The sequence below is a fragment of the Symphalangus syndactylus genome, chromosome 4, assembly GCF_028878055.3.
Source record: "Symphalangus syndactylus isolate Jambi chromosome 4, NHGRI_mSymSyn1-v2.1_pri, whole genome shotgun sequence".
Lineage (NCBI taxonomy): Eukaryota > Metazoa > Chordata > Mammalia > Primates > Hylobatidae > Symphalangus > Symphalangus syndactylus.
This window is the reverse complement of record NC_072426.2, coordinates 24540570-24562707: the sequence shown is the minus strand read 5'-3', so window position 1 is coordinate 24562707 and position 22138 is coordinate 24540570. Positions and strand designations below refer to the sequence as shown.

Genomic DNA, 22138 nt, shown 5'->3' with positions numbered 1-22138 from the left:
AGGCAAAGCAGGTAAGAACATCCCTCGTAAGAGATGCTGGAAGACAGGCTGTTTAGATTGGACTTGACACTCCTTCCTAAATGGAACACGTACAGACTTCTCTTGCTGCGGTGTGTCATCATTCTATATCCAGATCCATATAACACAGGGGAATGAAACAAAGGCAGCTGATGGCCTGTATGTCATGGTTACAAAAGGCAATCTGTCATGGCTAGTATATCCTTGTGCCATCCCTTGGGGCTGGCTCCCAGCTCTTCCTATAAGCAGCACATTGTGCTAGCTCACAGCCCTCTTCCCCTGCAACATTACAACACCCACAGGCTTAGCCATTTCAGAAGAGAGCTGGATCTGCTTCAACACAAGGGCTTCAGGTTTACGTACTGGTGATTGTGATTCAGAGGCCTCAAAATGCCAGCCAATCAGCAGAAACGAGAGCATGTAAACTGTCAAAGCCTTGAGAGAGAAGACCAATTTTTACATATTTCCCTACTACTTTGCCATAAAATATAATCCTGAGGTAAGGACCCGATCAACATTCAAAGCTTACTCTCAGTGAGGAATGATAAAGTGGAATAAAATCAAACCAGTGAAGCAATATGTAATATAAAATAGTGAGTCAATTTGGCATAGTCATTAAGATTAAATAACATGGCCAGGTGCGGTGGCTCACTCCTGTAATGCCAGCACTTTGGGAGGCCAAGGTGGGTAGATCACCAGGAGTCAGGAGTTCGAAACCAGCCTGACCAAAATGGTGAAACCCCGTCTCTACTAAAACTACAAAAAATTAGGTGTGGTGGCAGGTGATTGTAATCCCAGCTATTCCGGGGGCTGGGGCAGGAGAATCCCTTGAATCCAGAAGATGGATGTTGCAGTGAGCTGAGGTCGCGCCATTATACTCCAGCTTGGGCAACAAGAGCAAAACTCCGTCTCAGGAAAAAAAAAAAGATTAAATAACATATTCATGTACTCCTTCATCCATCCATTTTATTGGCATTTATAAAAACCTCCATGCTAGGTCTTAGATAAACAGAAACAAGAATGAAACAGTTTATCTTCTGAAAGAATCCAACCAGTCTGGCTGTTTTTTAAACTTTAGAATGCATATGAACCACTTGTAATGATGGTTTAAAATGCAGATTCCTGGGCCAAGCACCCCCAATAGATTCTCCTTCAGCTAGGTGGTGGTGAGGTCTAAGAGTTTTCAGTGTGAGGTCTAAGAGTCTTCAGTGTTTTTCATGGTGATTATGATGCCTGTGGTCTATGGGCCATACTTAGAAAAACACTAATTAGACACACAGAAGCCAGAGGGCCCCCGTAAAACTAGTCTGAATGGACTGAGTGGTTAAGAGCGTAGTCTTCATGTGCATTTCCTAGAGTCAGGCAACCCGAGTTCAGATTCCGCCTCCATGACCATCTGTTTGATGTTGGGCAAATTACTTGACTTTGTAAGACCCAGTTTTATTTTAAATAAAAGGAGGACAATATTTCCCATCCTTTTTTAAATTTTTTTCTTCGTTTCTTTCTTTCTTTCTTTTTTTTTTTTTTTTTTTGACAGGGTTTCACTCTGTCACCGAGGTTGGCATGCAGTGGTGGTGCTATCACAGCTCACTGGAGCCTCAAACTCCTGGGCCCAGGTGATCCTCTCACCTTAGCCCCATGAGTAGCTGGGACTACAGGTGCATGCCACCATGGCTGGCTAATCTTTTGTATTTTTTTTAGAAACAAGGTTTTCCGTGTTGCCCAGGCTGGTCTCGTACTCCCGGACTGAAGTGATCAGCCCGCCTCAGCCTTCCAAAGTGCTAGGATTACAGGCATGAGCCACCATGCCCCGCCCAATATTTCCTACCCTTTAGAATTATTTTGAGAATAAAATGAAATGAAATATGTCTGGCACATTATTTGGTACATAATAGGTGCTCAATACATAGTTATAATAGCAATTATGATAGCAATAGTAATTATTGCTTCTGAAGGTGATATTATTGTTGCTGCCATAGAGTTGCACCAGAATTAAGCTATATTAATCTGTATTAATTTATATGTCAATATATTATATTACTATACAATAACAAAACAGATTGGCAGGGAGGGTGTATTTTCTAACATAATTTGAAGATCTGTATTTTATAAGTAACTGTAAAAGGAAGCCCTCCTGAAAAATGTTCCTCTTGGTTGTTTTTGCAAAGTTGTTCTTTGCTTTAAACTTAAGTAGTTTCAAAGACAAATGAGAAATACTCATAATCTTTTTCTCTCCACAATGTTCACAATTTTTTAAAAAGTTTAAATAATAATGTCTTTCCTATGATAAAGTAATACTGGATATAGAAAATTTAGAAAGTGTGAAAAACACCTTAAAAATGAGAGAATAATCATCCAAATATTCACCATCTAGATATAACTATAATTAAAATTTGATGTTTGGGCTTTTTTTTTCTATTATGGTTTGTGTCACCATTGAACTCAAAATATATACACAGTTTGAAGTCTGTTTTTCCCTATGTATTATGTAGTAGGAATTTTCACATATCACATATAAGCATAATATTTGGTGACTGAATAATTCCATTTTTTCTCACCCATAATTTAGGTCACCAGTCTCTTACTTTGGGAAATTTTACGTCTTAAGATATATAATAAGAAACAATTTTATACCCTGTGTTTATATATACATCATTTTTCTTTCAGATAGATTCCTGAAAACAAAATTACTGAGTGAAAGTTATGAATACTTTTAAATTTACAAGACATGTTAACAAATTTTTTTCATAAAGGTTTTGCCAATGATTAACTCCACCATCAGAAAAAAGTACCAACCAATTTAATAACTGGAGATACTACATGTGCTTTGATTAATTTATTGGCCATTATATTTCTTTTCTACACATTATCTATTCCCTCTTTTGTCCAGTTATCTACTGAAACTTTATTGATTGGTTTCTCTGTTCCTTTCCATTCATTCCCTCCTTTCTTCTTTCCTTGTGTCTTTTCTTTTCTTACTAAAAAGTCATTTTAGATTTTTCATGGAATGAATGTTATATAATTCAGTATTCTACTGGTTAAAGAACAGCCTAGAAGTATGTTTCTGCTCTCTCTCATAGCAGTGTTATAAAAAGATTATACCAAATTTCACTTCGTAGAATTTATCTTTGATGACAAATATATTAAATTTCCTTTCCTAGGCAGATCCCAAATGTGGCAGCTTTTAGCAGCAGCCAGCTGGATGCTTCTTCTTGGATCTGTGTATGGTTATGATAAGAAAGGAAACAATGCAAACCCTGAAGCTAATATGAATATTGTAAGTCATTTATTAAGAAAAAATGGTATCTCACTGTGGTTTTGATTTGCATTTCTCTGATGGCCAGTGATGATGAGCATTTCTTCACGTGTTTTTTGGCTGCATAAATGTCTTCTTTTGAGAAGTGTCTGTTCATGTCCTTCGCCCACTTTTTGATGGGGTTGTTTGTTTTTTTCTTGTAAATTTGTTTGAGTTCATTGTAGATTCTGGATATTAGCCCTTTGTCAGATGAGTAGGTTGCAAAAATTTTCTCACACCAGTTAGAATGGCCATCATTAAAAAGTCAGGAAACAGATGCTGGAGAGGAGGTGGAGAAATAGGAACACTTTTACACTGTTGGTGGGACTGTAAACTAGTTCAACCATTGTGGAAGTCAGTGTGGCGATTCCTCAGGGATCTCGAACTAGAAATACCATTTGACCCAGCCATCCCATTACTGGGTATATACCCAAAGGACTATAAATCATGCTGCTATAAAGACACATGCACACGTATGTTTATTGCGGCACTATTCACAATAGCAAAGACTTGGAACCAACCCAAATGTCCAACAACGATAGACTGGATTAAGAAAATGTGGCACATATACACCATGGAATACTATGCAGCCATAAAAAATGATGAGTTCATGTCCTTTGTAGGGACATGGATGAAACTGGAAAACATCATTCTCAGTAAACTATCGCAAGGACAAAAAACCAAACACCGCATGTTCTCACTCATAGGTGGGAATTGAACAATGAGAGCTCATGGACACAGGAAGGGGAACATCACACTCCAGGGACTGTTGTGGGGTTGGGGGAGGGGGGAGGGACAGCATTAGGAGATATACCTAATGCTAAATGACGAGTTAATGGGTGCAGGAAATCAACATGGCACATGGATACATATGTAACAAACCTGCACATTGTGCACATGTACCCTAAAACCTAAAGTATAATAATAAAAATAAAAATTAAAGAAAAAAGAAAAAATGCTAAAATAAGGAATTATTCATATTTCAGCATTTTAGATACAACTGGTGTGCCTTCTTAGTTTTCAACAATTCCTCCAGTGACTAAGTCTGTGCTTCCTCTCCTGTTTCTTGATATAGCTAACTAATCCAAGAATTAAAAGATCTGACCCAAGTTGGGGCAGTAATAGTCCATCTCCTGGTGGTTTGAACTACCATCCAGTGGTGGCTTCCTAAAGAGAAGTTTCATGACTTAATACAGATGATCTCTATAGAGTATCTTTGAGTTTTCCCCGAGGTTTTTGATAGAGCAGTTTCTTTGATTTTGTGAACTATCCCAATACACTTTTTTGGTTTAATAAGCCAGTGTTGGTTTCTGTTGTTTATTACCAAAGTATTTTAACATTCAGGAATTCATATCAGAAGTGGAATGGAATAGCGTTAGGCAAAGAAAAAAAGGCCAAATGACAAATATCTACTACAGAATTCATTCAAATAATATACTCCATTCTCCTATATAAACGGTGCACAATTGCTGTCCTGTACCATACGCAAGTTGTATTAGAACCATAAAAAGAACGAAACTGCCAAAGTTTTTCATTACTATCTCTTCTTGTTCCTCTCTCCAAAGTATCCAGCAAGTACCCTTGATCTCCTACCACACTGTTGAACTCACATAATTTTTCTCTCTCTAGTATGAGGGATTTTTAGCTTTAAATCCTTCTATAATGATAAGAACAATCATCTATAAAGCACTTATGTTAGGCATTGTTCTACACATATTACATATAATCCTCACAATGTCACAGTCTGTCTCCAGAGCCTGGGCTCTTCACCACTGCTCTGTGTAGCCCACAATTTATACATGCATCTCTGTGTCTGACTTGGGAAAATGCATAATCCTTTGATAAACGCATAAGCTTTGGAGTTAAACTTACTTTAGCATTAATCTTTTTATCTCTTCCTAGTATATAATCTTGGATAAATTGTTAATCTACCTGAACATCAGTTTTATCAACTGTAAATGGTACAATTCCATCTCAAAGGCCTCTCATAAGGTTAACGAGACAAGGAATGTAAACCTCTATGCAGAAGATAACCAGTAATCACTAATTCCCCTCTTCTTTGTATATCTGCAGGTGGGGTATCTTCTCTGACACCTCTAGGCTCACTCTCTGCTCTTTAACACCTTTCTGTATGCCCAGGAGGCTGAACTGTAAGGACAGGTCAACAAGCCTCTTGACTTTTGGTTTTCAGTTCAATTCAGCCAGTGGAAATTGTGAGCAGGAGATGGAAAGAAATCAGCCAGTAAGGTTTGATTTTTTATTGACCTGGCTTCCTCCCTGTGAAGTCAACTTAGACAAGCTGTCTTCCTCAATTTGGTTATCTCAGCTTAACTTTCTCCTTCTGGCTTCCAGTAACTGCTTCCTCCCCTCTTCTTTCAAGTCTGTTTGGTAATAGATCACTTGTTATTAGCCACAGGGTACTCCACAATTCCCTGTGGTTTCCCTCATTAGATGACCATATAATTTTTCATCAAAACAAACTAGGGTGCTTTACTAATACCAGGCCAGCAGGCAAAACCAGAGTGTCCTGAGCAAACAAGAATGTAGGGTCACCCCACCCAGTCTTACCTACGCCTCTTTATGTAACTCCTAGAAATCCCTCTTAAATTATCCTCATAGGAATATTACATGCCGCCACGGCACATAGAGTGATAAACAGTAGGTACAATTTAAAGTACTACATTGTGGCCAGGCATGGAGGCTCACACCTACAATCCTAGCACTTTGGGAGGCTAAGGCAGGGGAATGAATACCTTGAGCTGAGGAGTTTAAGACCAGCCTGGGCAACATGGTGAAACCCCATCTCTACAAAAACATACAAAAAATTTAGCTGGGCAGTGAGGCAGGTGCCTGTAGTTCCAGCCACTTGGAAGACTGAGGTGGGAGGATCGCTTGAGCCGAGGAGGCGAAGGCTGCAGTGAACCGAGATCACACCACTGCACTCCAGCCCGGGGAACAGAGTGAGACCCGTCTCAAACAAACAAACAGACAAATAAAGTACTATGTTGTAATTCATGTGAAAAATTAAGAGATTATAACATGAAGTTATATATTTCCTTTCCTCTTTTTAGAGCCAGATTATTTCTTACTGGGGTTATCCTTATGAAGAGTATGATGTTACAACAAAAGATGGCTATATCCTTGGAATTTATAGGATTCCACATGGAAGAGGATGCCCAGGGAGGACAGGTATTACCTATTTTGTTATGAAAGGAAAAATACTTAAAGCACAGGTACTTAGATGTCCTGGGAGAAGTCAAGCAGTTTTTGTTCTGACATTCTTAGCAGTTCTTTCCATTAGAGGAGAAAAATTATCACCCCCCACCTCTCTGTTTAATTTGTGTAACTTTGAAGTTTTAAGTCACTTGTATATACACTGTTTATCTGGTCACTCCTTTTCTTCACGACTTTGTCTTCCTACCAAGCAAACAAAAACACATCGTGTTCTTACCTCTGTCTTGTTTTGAAAACAGAAATCTAGGGGTTATTCTTGATACCAAATCTCCCTCACCTTCCACATGCAACCTATCATCGCCATCTATCAATTCTGCCTTCTAAATTTCTCTCTAATCTGAAAACTTTCAGCTTCAACAATCATTCAAATCCAGGTTTGGATATAATGTCTTCAACTACTACGATGCCTTCTCACTGGTATTAAACTATTTGTAGTCAGTTCTGGACCCAAGTCTGTGTGATTTCATGGTTTAAACTAAATATTGCTCTATTAGCTCCCACCTAACAACAGCTTCTCAGCGTGTCAAATCACCATCTAGTTGAGCCTACCTGCCTTCACTCCAGCCTCCACCATGTCCATCAGGGTGAGCCAGAAGTCTGCCTTCAGCAGCTGTTCGTACAGGAGCATACCCAGTGCTTGTATCACCTCCTCTACCTTCTTCCAGGTGGGCAGCAGCTTTCTGGGTGGCCTGGGCACCAGCATGGGTCTCGGTGAGGTCTATGCTGGAGCTGGTGATATGGGAGGCATCACAGTTATCACTGTGACCCAGAGTCTGCTGAGCTCCCTAAAGGTGGAGGTGGATCCTAACATCCATGCTGTGAACACCCAGGAGAAGAAGCAGATCAAGACCCTGAACAAGTTTGCCTCCTTCATTGACAAAGTGTGGTTTCTGGAGCAGCAGAACAAGATGCTGGAGACCTTGTGGAGCCTGCAGCAACAGAAGACAGCTGGGAGAACGTGGACAACATGGAGAGCTGCATCAACAACTTTCTGCAGCAGCTGGACACATGGGACCAGAAGCTGAAGCTAGAGGTGGAGGTTGACAACATGCAGGGGCTGGTGGAGGACTTCAAGAGTAAGTACCAGGATGAGATCAATAAGCATATAGAGATGGAGAATGAATTTTCCTCATCAAGAAGGATGTGGATAAAGCTTACACGAACAACGTAGAACAAGTAGTCTCGCCTAGAAGGGCTGCCCCAGGAGAAGAGAAGATCCGTGAGCTGCAGTGTCTTCTTTCCGTCTGTTCCAAAAGGTGGAAAAATGGACATAGACTCTTAGTTCCTTGGTCCCGATGGCTGAAGGCTCTCTGAGAGTACAACTTACTCACTCTCAGGCAGCCACTCTAGTTCCAAAAGTGACCTGAGGTAGGGTCCTGAGATACAAACACAGCATCACAAACCACTTATAAAGCAGAGGAAAAGCCTAGTCACTTCTCTCTTTTTCAACACTTTCTCACTTCTTTCTTTTTCCTTTCTCTTTCTTAGTTAAAATGTTCCTATTTTACATTGTGAAAAGGATTTTTGTATCATATTAACAATTTTAAACTGTAAATTTCTACTTATAACCTTGTTTTTTGCTTTCTAACAATTCAAATGAAATGAAGCAGTGCCTATAAAACTTAGCATAGTGCTTGACATTCAATGAGCATTCAACAAATGGCATTTTAATTATTGTTTTTATTATTTTGAAAAAAATTTAAGTTTTTAATCAGATGAGTCTTGAAAAATATAATGCTATTAATATAAGCAACAGTAATAGAGCTAATATATATAGCTAATAGCTAATATATATTTACTGTGCCAGACAGCCTTTTTTTTTTTTTTTTTTTTTTTTTTTTGAGACGGAGTCCTCTCTGTTGCCCAGGCTGGAGTGCAGTGTGGCAATCTCGGCTCACTGCAAGCGCTGCCTCCCGGGTTCACGCCATTTTCCTGCCTCAGCCTCCCGAGTAGCTGGGACTAAAGTGCCCGCCACCACGCCCGGCTAATTTTTTTGTATGTTTTAGTAGAGACGGGGTTTCACTGTATTAGCCAGGATGGCCTTGATCTCCTGACCTCGTGATCTGCCCGCCTCAGCCTCTGCTGAGCCACCACGGAGGTTAGCCACCGCACCTGGCAACCAGACAGCCTTTTGTATGTTTTAGTTCTCATCGAATTCTTATAAATACCCTAGGATATAGCATTTATTATTATTTCCCATTATACAGATAGGTTAACTGAGGCGCAAAGGAGTTCATGCATATCAGAAGGGATTTTGAACTAGGGCAAACTAACTTCCACACTTGCATAATACAATATATTATATATAATCCTTTACAAATGAGAAAACAAGACAGAGATCTTAAATAACTTACCCAAGTAAGTAGCTCAGAAGGGACTAGATCCCAGCTTTGCCTGGCATCAAATTTTGTCTCTTAACCTTTCTCTTAGACTACAGAAATTCAGGAATGAGATTTTTCTTGTAGACACTGAGGAAGTTCAAACATGAAATTCTTGTTGCCTGTGTTTTGCAGCTCCAAAGCCTGCTGTGTATTTGCAGCATGGCTTAATTGCATCTGCCAGTAACTGGATTTGCAACCTGCCCAACAACAGTTTGGCTTTCCTTCTGGCAGATAGTGGTTATGACGTGTGGTTGGGGAACAGCCGAGGAAATACTTGGTCCAGAAAACACCTTAAATTGTCACCCAAATCACCAGAATACTGGGCCTTCAGGTAAGGAGAAACCTATTAATTAATAAAGTGTGTACTTTTCTCATGCATATGTGTGAACACCTAGTGATTTTTTCCCGTTTTGTGTCTAAATGCACCCAATGGAATCCACAAGAAGGAAACAAACCTTTCTTTCTCTACCCAAACTTTCTTCACTGTCGTTATTATTGCATGGCTGTTTTAGAATTCCTGCCTCCTTCCTGGTGTCTGTGTGTGAGTGCGTGTGTGTGTGTGTGTGTGTGTGTGTGTGTGTGTATGTTCTGGGGAAAGTAAGAAGAAAGCCTGATTACAGAAGGGCTAAGCAACAATGTTGCCAGCAGTAGCGCCTGGGGGTGCTGTCTGCTTCAGAAGCCACACCTACCCGGTCACAGGAGCAAACTGATGCACTGGCATAGGAGTTAAGAACCATGCCTTGGAGGTGATGAAAATCATGTGTTCCTTGGCCTCGTTGCCTGCCTTCTTTCTGGAAACCATTGGCATTTCCTAATTCTATGCCATAGTCCATTGCACCCTCACAAATGACTAGAAAATTCCCTAGGTAAGTATTTCTTAAACTATACACAGGATCAGAAGTAACTGAGGTCATTGTTAAATATGCAGATTACTGGGTCTCTTCCCAGGAAATTCTGATTCAGTCAGTCTGGGCTGAGGTCTGCAAATCTGTTTGCTTTATTATTCTCTCTTCTAGAAAAGCAATCCAGGTAATTGCTCTTTTCAGAGGAGCTTGGTAAATCTGTTATAGAATTAAGTGAATATGACTAGCCTTGCAAGAAAAGCATCAGTAGGCTTTGACAAATCAAATTTTTCTGATTTCAGTTTCTTAAAAACGTTGACTTGCAATCAAGGTGACACCCTTTAAAGTTGCATAGATGCCTAATATCATATATTGACACTAGTCTTATATTTAACAAAATCAAAGTATTTATGTCTTCTCTGAACGTGTTTAAATGTTCTAGGCCTAACAATGAGATGACTTTTCCAATTTGTTATTCCTTCTTTTTGATAGTTTGGATGAGATGGCTAAATATGACCTTCCAGCCACAATCAATTTTATCATAGAGAAAACTGGACAGAAGCAACTCTACTACGTGGGCCACTCACAAGGCACCACCATAGGTGTGTTTGGGGCAGATGTGATCAGAGAATGTCAGGGGCTCTTCTTCCATATTCATGGAATGGGGTCAGTATTTCTTCCCTCTGTGCAGTCTCTAGCTTGGGGGCTTGAATTGGGCAACTATTTCCTCTGGCTAATTTCTGTAGAGTAAATAAAATAAGAATGACAATAGGGAATTTTCCCTCAATACTAAATTTGGAGGTTGATAGATAAGCCTGAAAGAGGAAGAATTATTCATTTGTGCCCCCAACAAACATTTGTCAGACACTGTTATATGCTGAGGAAGCAGAGATAAATATGGTATTCATTCTTTCCTTGAAGATCTCACAGTCTAGTGAGGGACACTAGAAAGAAAGCAGAGATTACAAAACTCAGCGATTATATGCTACAATCAGTATGACTTTTAGTTTCCAGGGAGGCATTGGAGTAGGGCAGATGTGGGTAGGGCTATGTTGGCAGTATTGTGAGGCCCATTTGTCCCCTTACTGTTCTCACTTTGGCTACAGGTCTCAACAATATCAACAGGATTTCCACCAGTCTGTTTTCTATATCTTAATTCTTAAAATCAGAATTCTGATGTAAAGTAGGTCTTTAAATACTTGTACTTGTACTGTATCACATATCTTACACACATTCTCTCATTGGACTGAGATGCAAACATCTGAAACCACTATCATCCATGCTACTACACAAATGGTTGAAGTGAGGAATCCATTCTAATGGTGATATTCCCAAGTAACATCTTACATTTCATATATTTGATAAAGATTATAGGCACAAAGCTTATAAAGGTCAAATGCATGTAACTTACATACATTTGACTTTTATAAAAATCATCCTATAAAGATTTTACCATCCACATTTACAGACTGAGAAAACCAAGACTCACGCAGGGGAGGTGACATAGCTAGTAAGTAGGAAGCCAAAATTACAGCCCAGTTTTGTCTGATACCAGGACTGTGGTGGAGCTGGAATGGGCTTTGGAGTTTACCTAGACATGCCCCACAGTAGATGTTTGAACCCTCCCTCCTTGCACTCCCCAGGGACAGGAAACACTTTATTCTGAATTATCCAATTCCACCCTTGAGAAATTGAGAAATTATTCTCTACAAATGGTTATAATTCTATGTTGTTTTTTTGTTTTGTTTTTAATATGGCTGCATTTACTACAACTTAAAATGAACAAATAATTATCTGAAAACTATGAACGAGTGTCTTCTTCCATTTCAGCTTTTATAGCATTTTCTACAAACCCAGAACTGGCTAAAAAGATTAAGATATTTTTTGCACTGGCTCCAGTTGTCACAGTTAAATACACCAAAAGTCCTATGAAAAAACTAACGACCCTTTCCAGGCAAATAGTCAAGGTATGTGACTTCCCAAGTTTTAATCTGAAATAACTAAAGGTAGCTCTATTTCCACTGATTTCAACAGAAGACCAATGGCATTTTACAAACTTCTGAGAAAATAATAGGTATTAAAGATATCCATGTTAAGTTCACTGATGATGTACGCAATCTTATTAGCAGACTTCAGGTAACTCCCCCTGTTGCTAATCTACCCTACTTTCTTCATCTATGTCTGGAAATGTGTCTGCTGCGCCATTCCTCAACCACAGATAGAGAGAACTTATTTGATGGATTGGTTTGCTGAATTTAGTAGATTAAATTTTTCTGGTGATCCCTAATGTTTTAGGGGCAGTATTGGTTGAGTTCACAGCATGGAATCAGATCGTGTGGGTTTGAATCTTATTTCTATGATTTGCGAGCTGGGTAAATTTGGTGAAGACCTTAAGTTCTCTTCATCTGTAATGTGGGGATAATAATAGTTCTTACTCATAGGGCTACCCTAAGGACTAAGTAAATTAATACAGCATATCCTTTAAAACAATGTCTTGCATATTGTAAACCTTTAATAAATGTTAACAATTGTTTTTGCTATCATTAGTTTTATAGAACGTACCCTCCTCCATCACCAAATGCCCAACCTTGTTTCATTTCCTGACACTTTACAGGCTGTCATTTTGACAATTCCCAAAACCCAGGCAAAACTCTAGGCCCCCTAATCTCCTCTAGTTGACAGCTAACTAATCTGATCATTTTTCTAGTCCAGGTAAATTGCATTGCATGGGTTGGTGTGTTTTCTTCTTGTATTTTAACATGGGCTTCTCCCATGGTAATAACTCCCATGATGGTGATTGTACGGTTCAGTGATTTCAATGAGAGCAGATGAAAGTGAAACAATTCTGACAGAAGCCTGAAGATTTACAGAAGATTCTTGTTGTTGAGAGCTAAGCAAATTAGCCTATGGTGATTGAAGTTCACATCTATACATCCCAGAAAGACAGGTAGCAGAAAAACCACCTGAAAATAACAAAACATGCTTACATTGCCTGTTGGTACTTGGGCCTCTTACACCGTTGAGATTTCACTCTGGCCTGCGCCTACTATTAAGTAAACAATGTCAGACTTTTTGCTAAATTATTTCAGTATTCCCACACAATTAAGAGATATTTTGGGACGGTGAGTTCTTTCCATTCCTCTTCATTTGCACAGCTCTCTTCAAACTTCTGCATACCCTGACATGTGTAGGATGTGGTGCAATTCAAGTTAATTCAGCTAAAAGGTATCTAGGAGCTACTATTTCAAGGCCCTGGCATTAGGAAACAGCTATGTCTACAAGGAAAGTTTTCAGCTCATTGGTGTGAGTAAAAACTAGGGTGTATGTGAAAGTAGAATGCGATTCAACTAAGGAGGTATTGGGGACAATAGAAGGAAGTGGTGTCATGTCTAGGAGTTTAGACTTTGTTCTGTTAATGAAGGGAGGCCATTGAAGAATATTAAATAGAAAAGTGGCTTGATCAAATCTGTAATTTTAGAATGATTGCCCTTTCTAAATTATAACTCCAATAGAGGAACTATAGTACCAACAGAAGAACTGCCACATATGACCTACTAATTCCTAGTAGAAATTCCAGTACTATAATGACAGAGCAAAAACATTGCTAGGCAAAATCAGAGAAAAGAAAAATACTTCTAGCTGTTGGAATCACAAGAGACTTTTTGGATAAGATGGCATTTTAGTTTGGGCTTAAGGATAAGATTTCATTATAGAGTGTGGTATAGAAAGGCTTTCTGAAACAAGAGAGAAACATGAGCAACATTGAAGTGGTGAAGCTCAGGCCTTGGAAAACCACACATAACTCACTTTACTGGAGATTTATATTAGTATTTGTGAAGGAGACTATGAGAAGTCATGTTGGAAATGTAGAGGCAGATTATAAAGGGATTTGAGTGCCAAATTAGTGAGTTTGGAATGTATTCTATAAGTAATTGGGGAGCATGGAAATATTTGCACAGAGGAATGACATGCATAATGTCCCTTTTTAGAAAGATTCCCCTGGGAACCAAATGTAAGCGGATGGGGGTAAAGGACATCAAGATGGGTGAAAGATTAGGAGAATAATTATGGAGTTATTGTTAACACATCAGCTGATAGATGTTGGGGATTGGACAAGAGTTGTGCACAGATGAGAAGAGTGATTATGGGGTTATTGATAACACATTAGCTGATAGATATTGGGGATTGGAACAAGAGTTGTGCAACAAAAAATAATCTGTAAGATATGACAATGAAATGACAGACAATGTTTAGGTACGTTTTTGACTTTTTGAGGAACGGGCTTGCTTTCTCCTCTCCTCTCCCATCAGCCAGATGCTCACAGGCATGCTTGGTGAAAGGCTTCCTTTTTTTATGGGAGCTTCTGGACTGAGACAACCTTTTATCGCTGTCTGATTAGCACTTCCTTTTCACTGATGCTGCCAGTTCTTTCAGTTGCTCCATTTCTATTACATTCAACTCAATTCATGAGAGTTGAATTGAATTGAGTATAAAGCATAAAGACTTAAGTCAGACAGAACTGGGTTCACATTCTGCCTCTGCCTCCTGCCTATTGTAACCTTGGACAAGTTATTTAACCATGCTAAGCCTCAATTTTCATATTGACAGAATGAGTAGAGTTTGTCACGTTGAGAAATTCATTCATCCATTCCCCCTTCCTCACCTCCCATTTTGCCCCTGGACATTTATGCCTTTGTGTTCTTGTCATTCTACTTTCTTTCTGACCTATAGATTGCTTTTGATCCTTTGCTTTTGACATGTCTCTACAACATTAAAGATTGTTAGTACTGTCTCCATTTCTTAAAAGAAGAACTTGAGGCTGAGAGCCTAAGCAGCCTGTCCCAAGTCACCCAGCTAATGGATGGCAGAGCCAGAATCTGAACCCAGATCTGACCAGGCAACCCATGGTCAATAGTCTTTTTTATAGGTGGTGGTTTTTCCACTTTTTCAATGCCAACCTGAAGAAGTTAGTGAACAAGGTGACCAGCTCAGTGGGCTGTTGAGGACTGAATCCAGCCCATGTTCTGCTTGGCAAGCCATGCGCCCTGGCATGGGGCCATGTTGCCAGAAAGAGGGGTGCCTTTTCTAATTCTCACACATACCAAAACAGCTACTAGAAGGAGCCTGGCTCCCTGCTGTTATGTGACAAATACACCTCCTCCAGAGCCAACTTGGAATTACATCTACAAGTTGGCATGTTTGCTACTCTGTATATGGGTGCTATACTGCTGGCTGGCCTACATTAATGTCCTCTCTTTTAGGTTACGGTAAAGGAGAAATTATTCACCTTTGAGTAAATGCATAGTAATTTTGCTGAGTCACGGGATATTGAGGTAGAGTGGAGTCAGAGAATGTCCTGCTAATTTACTCTGTATTTGGGAAAGCCAACTCCAGGTTTCAGAACAGAGATTATCTTGTATAGTCAGATATAATATTTATTTAATGGAATATCTGATATTCCATGGAATATTAATGGAATATATGAAGTACCAAGATTTCATACTCCTCTTCATGCCCAAGAGGGGAAGAGAGGGATGGAGGCAGGGAAAGAGGAAGGGAAAGAGGGAGAGGGAAAGAAGATAGAGGAGGAGGAAGAAGAAAAAGGGAAGGGAAAGGAAGGACAACAATATGTTAAACTAGTTCTAACCATACTTCTCAATTCTTTAGGTCTGGAAAGTAATAATAAGCCTTGCACATATTATCTGATTGATTCCAAACTCTTCTTCATTTTATCACAATCACTAGGACACTTAGATAATACCCTAGATAATTAATTTAACTTGCCAAATTGTAATTCTTCCAGTGTAAATGTCCCCATAATAATTTAATAATAGTAGCAGCATACACTCATAAAATGAACTTATCTTTTAAAATAATGTTGACATTTACTTCATGTTTTCAAGTGTGACAATTTAAATAGATTGTCACATGAATAAATAATTAAAGTAAAAGGCAGGATTTGACTTTAACCGGTAAACAAATTTCTTTTTTATTTATCAATAACTTAGCCATCCATGCTTGGCAAAACAAATCCATGTGAAAGAAAATAGCCAGTTCATAAAAGTAATCAACAATTAAAATACGGTGTTAAGAAACCGGTGACATCTACCATAATGGATTCTGGGTTCTCTTCTCTGAAACCTGGAGTTGGCTTTCCCAAATATGGAGTAAAGATCTTAAAGTGAATTAGATCTTAAGTGAATAAATGCTAGTTATTACTGTTCTTTAGTTGTAATTTCTGGTTAATAAAGAATTCCAGAAGAAATGTGTGTTTATTTTTACTGTAAATGGGTGTTTCTGAAGTTTTAAGAACTAAAAAAGTCTTTTTACCTTTATATCTAGTTTATTATGCTAAGATTATAAAACTAGTAGCTGTGAAGCAAAGGAACTCACTTGCAACACTGCCTGAAATTCCACTAGTAAAGATTCATTTATGTGGGTTAAGCTTTTGTCATAGAAAGAATTCATTAAAGGATTCTGGAAGGAATGGCTCAAATCTGTATTAGTCACTAATTATGATAGTAATAATAATTACATTAATTTATACTTAAATAATATTTTGCATGTGCACTAGATGCTAGGAACTGCACTAATTGTCTTTTAAACATGACCTACTAACTTCACAACAGCCCTACCCATTGGAAAATTTTTCCATTTTATAGATGAGAAAATTCATAATAATAGAAATTTAAAACTCTCCTAAGGTACAGAATGTGTTTGAATCCAGAATGAAACACATGTATGCCTCACTCCAAAGCCTTACTAATTTCCTGTGGGAACTAGTTTCTCAAGGGGCATTCTAAAAATCACCCCAATTAGAGGTTTTTGGGAAAAGCCATTAAGAGGTGCGTTGGAAGGATTACAAAGCTAATAACAAGCCTCATGATTTCACTAAGGACCAACACTGAGCAGATGTCACCTAATACTGTGCAGTCCTTCTTTGAACTATCTCTCCACTTTTGATATCCACGCCTATAAGATTTGATGGTGTTTTAAATTATCTTGTAGGTGCTGTTTGGCGACAAAATGTTCCACCCTCATACATTGTTTGACCAATTCATTGCCACCAAAGTGTGCAATCAGAAGCTATTCCATCGTATTTGCAGCAACTTCCTATTTACTCTGAGTGGATTTGATCTACAAAACTTAAATATGGTAGGTGTAAGTAACTGGGTCTGGGAAAACATTTGTTTTGTTGCACAGAGGTGATGAAAGTTTATTAATTGCAATTCAAGGTTTCCTTTTTGCTTTTGGAATGTAATTAGTACATTCATGGCTTCCAATGAGGGTTGAGAGTCCACTTCCTTTCATAGGAGGATTTGAGAAGAAAGCTTTTCTGCCAACAATTCTCATCTCTTCTTACCTGAAACGTCCTTCACTTAGATAAAGGCTACGGTTTTGATATTTATCTTGCTGTGCCTGCGCTATGTCAGACCCACTGAAGTAGAATCTCAGGGGGTGAGTCCAGACATTTGTATTTTTATTTTTTACCAATTTTCCACTTTCACAGTTGATTTGGAAAGTTATTTTGTGAACCACTTACTTCCTTAACCCAAAGGATAAAAGGAGGGATGGTTCTTCAACAACAGCTACAAATTTATTGTTCAAGGGGTACTGAGAGGGATCAGTGTCAGGGTTCTTGTCGAGTAATTTTTAACTTAACTGAGATCCTTTCCACGATGACCCAAGGAGTTGGGGGGAGGGAGGAGGGAAAGAGAGGAGATGTGTTTGAAACCAGAGGTAGGATCAGGCTGAAGTTGGTCTCCACCTCTCTCACAGACTTCTGCCCAGAGCCTACTCTCCCAGTCAGTAGAAAGCACTGATTAAAATTTTTCTTGCTTTCAAGCAAGATTTATAAAAGGCTTTTTACGCAAAACATATCTTAGCCATTGCCTTTCTGTGTTCCTGTCTCACTTTCTCAGTGTACAATGGAAACTATGCTTGCCTATCATTTAGATGCAAGGATATATGTAGGTGAGAGCATATCATGTGGGCAGAGCTGAGTAAAAAGACCTTGAAACAAACACAAAAGAGTGTATTTTAAAAGCACCCTCTCAGCATAGCCTAAGAGTTTGCTAAAGAAAGACATCACAAAATAACACCCTTGACTATTCATTGGCCCCTGTTGTCCATATGGACATCTTTTGTCAGATCACCTTTTGTCTTTCCGCCAAAAAGCAAAACTTACAGAATATTACGGCAGCTTCAAGGACATTTGTTTCAAAGAACAATAACAAGGGATACATAAGTAATATTGGTTGAACTTTGAAAAAATACACATGTCCAGAACTCAACCTTTGAGATTTTGATTTTTATTCAGTACGTTTGGATAGCTTATAAGTAGGTTAAAATATTTTTAAAGCCCTAAGATGTTTCTGATGCTTACTTTGGTGGAAAATAACTCTTTTTATTTAAAAACTAGTGCAATTGAAAATATGAGAGAATCAAGAGTTTATGTGTGTGTTTTTGTTTTTGTTCTTGTGTGTGTGTGGTTGTGTATCCATAAGACATCTAAATATGCTGACTGAATTAATTCTGTTACACAAACTTTCAGAGTCCTGTAGAATGTTAACCACATTTTAAAATTCAGGAAACAAAAGGCAACATTCAGATCTATTCTTAGTGTCTTAGGGCCAACAGCTCTCTTTGAATGTCCTTTGGGACTTAGCACGGGTTGAAGGAGAAGATCACTGGGGTTTTTATCCTTTAATCTCCTATACCCTTGAACCTATGGGAGTTGAGTCTGGAAAAAGATAGATTTCCTTTTGTCTTTGCCCAGCAGGATGCCCTCTGTAGGCTTTCTGAAGACACTGCTGAGGACAGGACAGAGCTGGTGGAGGAAAATTCTTCAAAGATGGGCTTTTTTGGTTAATATGTCTTCAGATTATATGGTACATGTTTTTTCCTTAAAGAAAGGGAAAAGAGGCCGGGTGCAGTGGCTCACACCTGTGATCCCAGCACTTTGGGAGGCCAAGGCAGGCGGATCATGAGGTCAGGAGATCGAGACCATCCTGGCTGACACGGTGAAACCCCGTCTCTACTAAAAGTACAAACACAAAATTAGTCGGGCGTGGTGGCACGTGCCTGTAGTCCCAGCTACTCAGGAGGCTGAGGCAGGAGAATGGAACCCAGGAGGTGGAGACTGCAGCGAGCTGAGATCGCGCCACTGCACTCCAGCCTGGGCGACAGAGCAAGACTCCATCTCAAAAATAAAAATAAAAATAAGAAACAAAGAAAGGGAAAAGAGGAAAAGAAGAAACTTTTAAAATTTCTCTCAAATGTTTACTTGCGGTATGATGATATGATTAGCCTCTAGATGAGAAATAATCTCTTTGCAGAGTCGCTTGGATGTTTATTTGTCACACAATCCTGCGGGAACATCTGTTCAGAATATGCTGCACTGGGCTCAGGTACGTGCTTCTTATTCCTGCTTGATGCACACATACCTCTGCAAGACCCTCAAGAAGTGCTCTCAGAGAGCTCACTGCAGGGTTCTGCCGGCACCTGCCACTGTCACATTGATGTTTTTGGAATCAGCATCAACTCTTCATTTTTATTTACTTCATTCCCATTTCTTCTCCTTGTCCTCAGTGTCTGGGTTTTGAGCATGGTTCTCAGATATTCTGACTGGGTTCTGATCCTTAGATGATTCCAAACTGCATTTTAAGGGAAGGCTTTTATTTCCTCTTTCAGAAAGTCATCAGCTCTAATAGAACTTTATATAAAATGATGCATCTTATTCCAGAAACAGCTGTTCATCCTCCAATCAATATATGGGGCATTTCAGAATGTGGAAACGATGCTTTATTCAGAGCAAATTGAACGCTAGGGAAGAATTAAAATGGATTTATGGCTTATGTTTTTACCCTCAGTTAAAGTTTTATTTGTTTTATTTTATTACTCAATATACAGAAAGCTCAGAGATAAGTCTAATTCAATTGGTGTGGCTTTCTGAGCCTTGTGTGTGTGTGTGTCTTTGTGTGTGCATGTGCACACACGTGCATGCACATTCATTTGTTTATTATGTAATATCTGCCTATATTATTGGCTGGTGGCTCAGTCACAATCCCTTTTGAAAAGTGAACAAAATATACATAATTCTATGATGGGGAGAGGGGTGGTGTCTTCTTAAAGGTTGAATATAACTGAGACCCCCCCGAACCAGGAATTTGCATTTTAATATATATCCTACTAAATTTGCTCCCTGTTTTAGAGAATCGCTACTATAGATAGCCTGAAATACTAGGTGAGGATTTCTGAAATACTTGGAAGAGTTTGACCCCAGGAGATAAGGCTTCAAGTCCCTCTACGAAGAAAGATGTTCAGGATATAGGGCTTCCTACTGATGAGGAGACAGATAGGTCCTCTTATGAGCATGGCCTTCCAGGTACTACATGTTTAACTTCACAGTTATTGAGCACTTAATATATGCTCTTCTTGCTGCTCATACATATGATTTTATTCAGTCTCATTGAATTATTATAACAATTTTTTAGTAAAGGCACTAATATCCCCCCACTCTATAAATGTCATAGCATATTCTTTTATTTATTTACTTTTTGAGACAGGGTCTCAAAAAAAAGCGTGCAGTGGTACAATCACGTTACCCAGGCTGAAGTATAGTGGTACAATCATGGCTCACTGTAGCTTTGACATCCTGGGTTTAAGCAATCCTCCCATCTCAGCTTCCTGAGTAGCTGGCACCATAGGCATGCACCACCATGCCCAGATAACGTTTGTTTCTTTTTACAAAGATGAGGTCTTGTTTTGTTACCTAGGCTGGTCTTGGACTGCTAGACTCAAGCAATCCTCCCACCTCAGCCTCCCAGAGTGCTGGGATTACAGGCATGAGCACTGCACATGGCTGCCTATTCCTTATACATTTTATAATTGACTTCTCTTAAGAAAACCTTTTCCCCTTTCACAAGGAGTCCTCTTCAGGATAGAAATAAGTGGGGATGGTGGGGGGCATGGTAAATATTTGGTTATAAGTTACATAGGCAGCTAAGGCAAGAGTGATGATCATGATGATGGGAGTAATACTAGTGAAAAAAAGCTGTTTGTTGGGTATTACTAGGTGCTACATGCTTTATAGGTGTTACTATAATCTTCAAAATCCTAAGAAAGAATGTTACTATCATTCTCATTTCACAAATATCTTGCCTTGAATCACAGATTCAGTAGTCTATTAAGCCTGGATACAAACAAGGTATATTAACGTCTTTCCCACTACTATAAAGAGCTACCTGAGGCTGGGTAATTTATGAAGACAAGAATTTTAATAGACTCACAGCTCCACAGGCTGTACAGGAAGCACGGCTAGGAGGCCTCAGGAAACTTACAATCACCTTGGAAAGCGAAGGGGAAGCAAGCACGTCTTACCATGGTGGAGCAGGAGAGAGAGAGCACAAAGCGGGAAGTGCCACATACTTTCAAACAACCAGATCTTGTGAGAACTCACTCACTATCAGAACAGCAAAGGGGAAGTCCGCCCCCATGATTCAGTCACCTCCCACCAGGCCCCTGCCCTGACAAGTGGGGGTTACAATTAGAGATGAGATTTGGGTGGGGACACAGAGCCAAAGCAAATCCCAGATTTGATCCTAGAGCCCAAGTTACTAAGTAGTACATCCTATTGCTTCCCATTTCTAAAACCTTGCAGAATTTCAACAGCAGCAGACTGCTGCCTCTCTGAATATAAATCATGATGGGAATAATTTTAAACTAAAAATCAGGACTAAATTAGTAAGTGGGAAAAATATCTGAGATTCAAGCTAAGAAAGAAAAACAGAATAGTCAGAATAATTTAATGAAGTGCTTGACATAAATGTCAAAATTATCTGCCTCATCAATCCTATATGGGTGGCAAATAACAGAAAAATGAAATGCTGCATGGATGAATGTCCTTATATTCTAATATTTGAAGTTTCAATACCAAAATGCAAAAGCAGTCATGCACAGTGTCTCAGTCAGCCCACGGCTACGTTATGCACCAATGCAGGTGGCTTGACCCCACATATGGGAGGCAGAGAGCAGCCATGTAACTTACACAGAACTGGGGAAGCTCAGTGGGTGAATATTTCTTTTAATAGTGAAAAAAATGTTTAAGGATAGGGAATATAATCATAACAGCTTAGAACACATCATGAGGATAAGGTACAAAGTTGTGTAATAACAATAGCAGTAATTTTTAAATGTAAGAAATGTATAGCTAATGCCTTTTTAAAAAATTATTAAAATTCCTGAAGCAAAGATAGTCAAGAATCATTCAATTCTGCATCTTTAAAAAAATATTTCTGTGTGTAGCATGGTAACATTTAAAGGCATTGGATTTAAATAAAAAATCTGAGGATTTTCACTGGAAAGAT

General features: G+C 39.0%; 1 protein-coding gene across 2 annotated transcripts in view; it reads left to right on the top strand.

Annotated features, from left to right (window-relative positions):
• LIPK (lipase family member K) overlaps positions 1 to 22138 on the top strand; it is a 47180-nt gene that overhangs the window by 15414 nt on the left and 9628 nt on the right. The window contains exons 3-9 of one of the 2 annotated variants that reach the window (XM_055274294.1): positions 3180 to 3295; positions 6385 to 6502; positions 9160 to 9259; positions 10263 to 10372; positions 11601 to 11737; positions 16779 to 16925; positions 19109 to 19180. In XM_055274294.1, the coding sequence (XP_055130269.1) occupies positions 3180 to 3295; positions 6385 to 6502; positions 9160 to 9259; positions 10263 to 10372; positions 11601 to 11737; positions 16779 to 16925; positions 19109 to 19180 (800 nt within the window). Of the gene's footprint in view, positions 1 to 3179; positions 3296 to 6384; positions 6503 to 9060; positions 9260 to 10262; positions 10373 to 11600; positions 11738 to 16778; positions 16926 to 19108; positions 19181 to 22138 lie in introns of those variants that run through there. The other variant, XM_055274293.1, reaches the window with a different exon arrangement.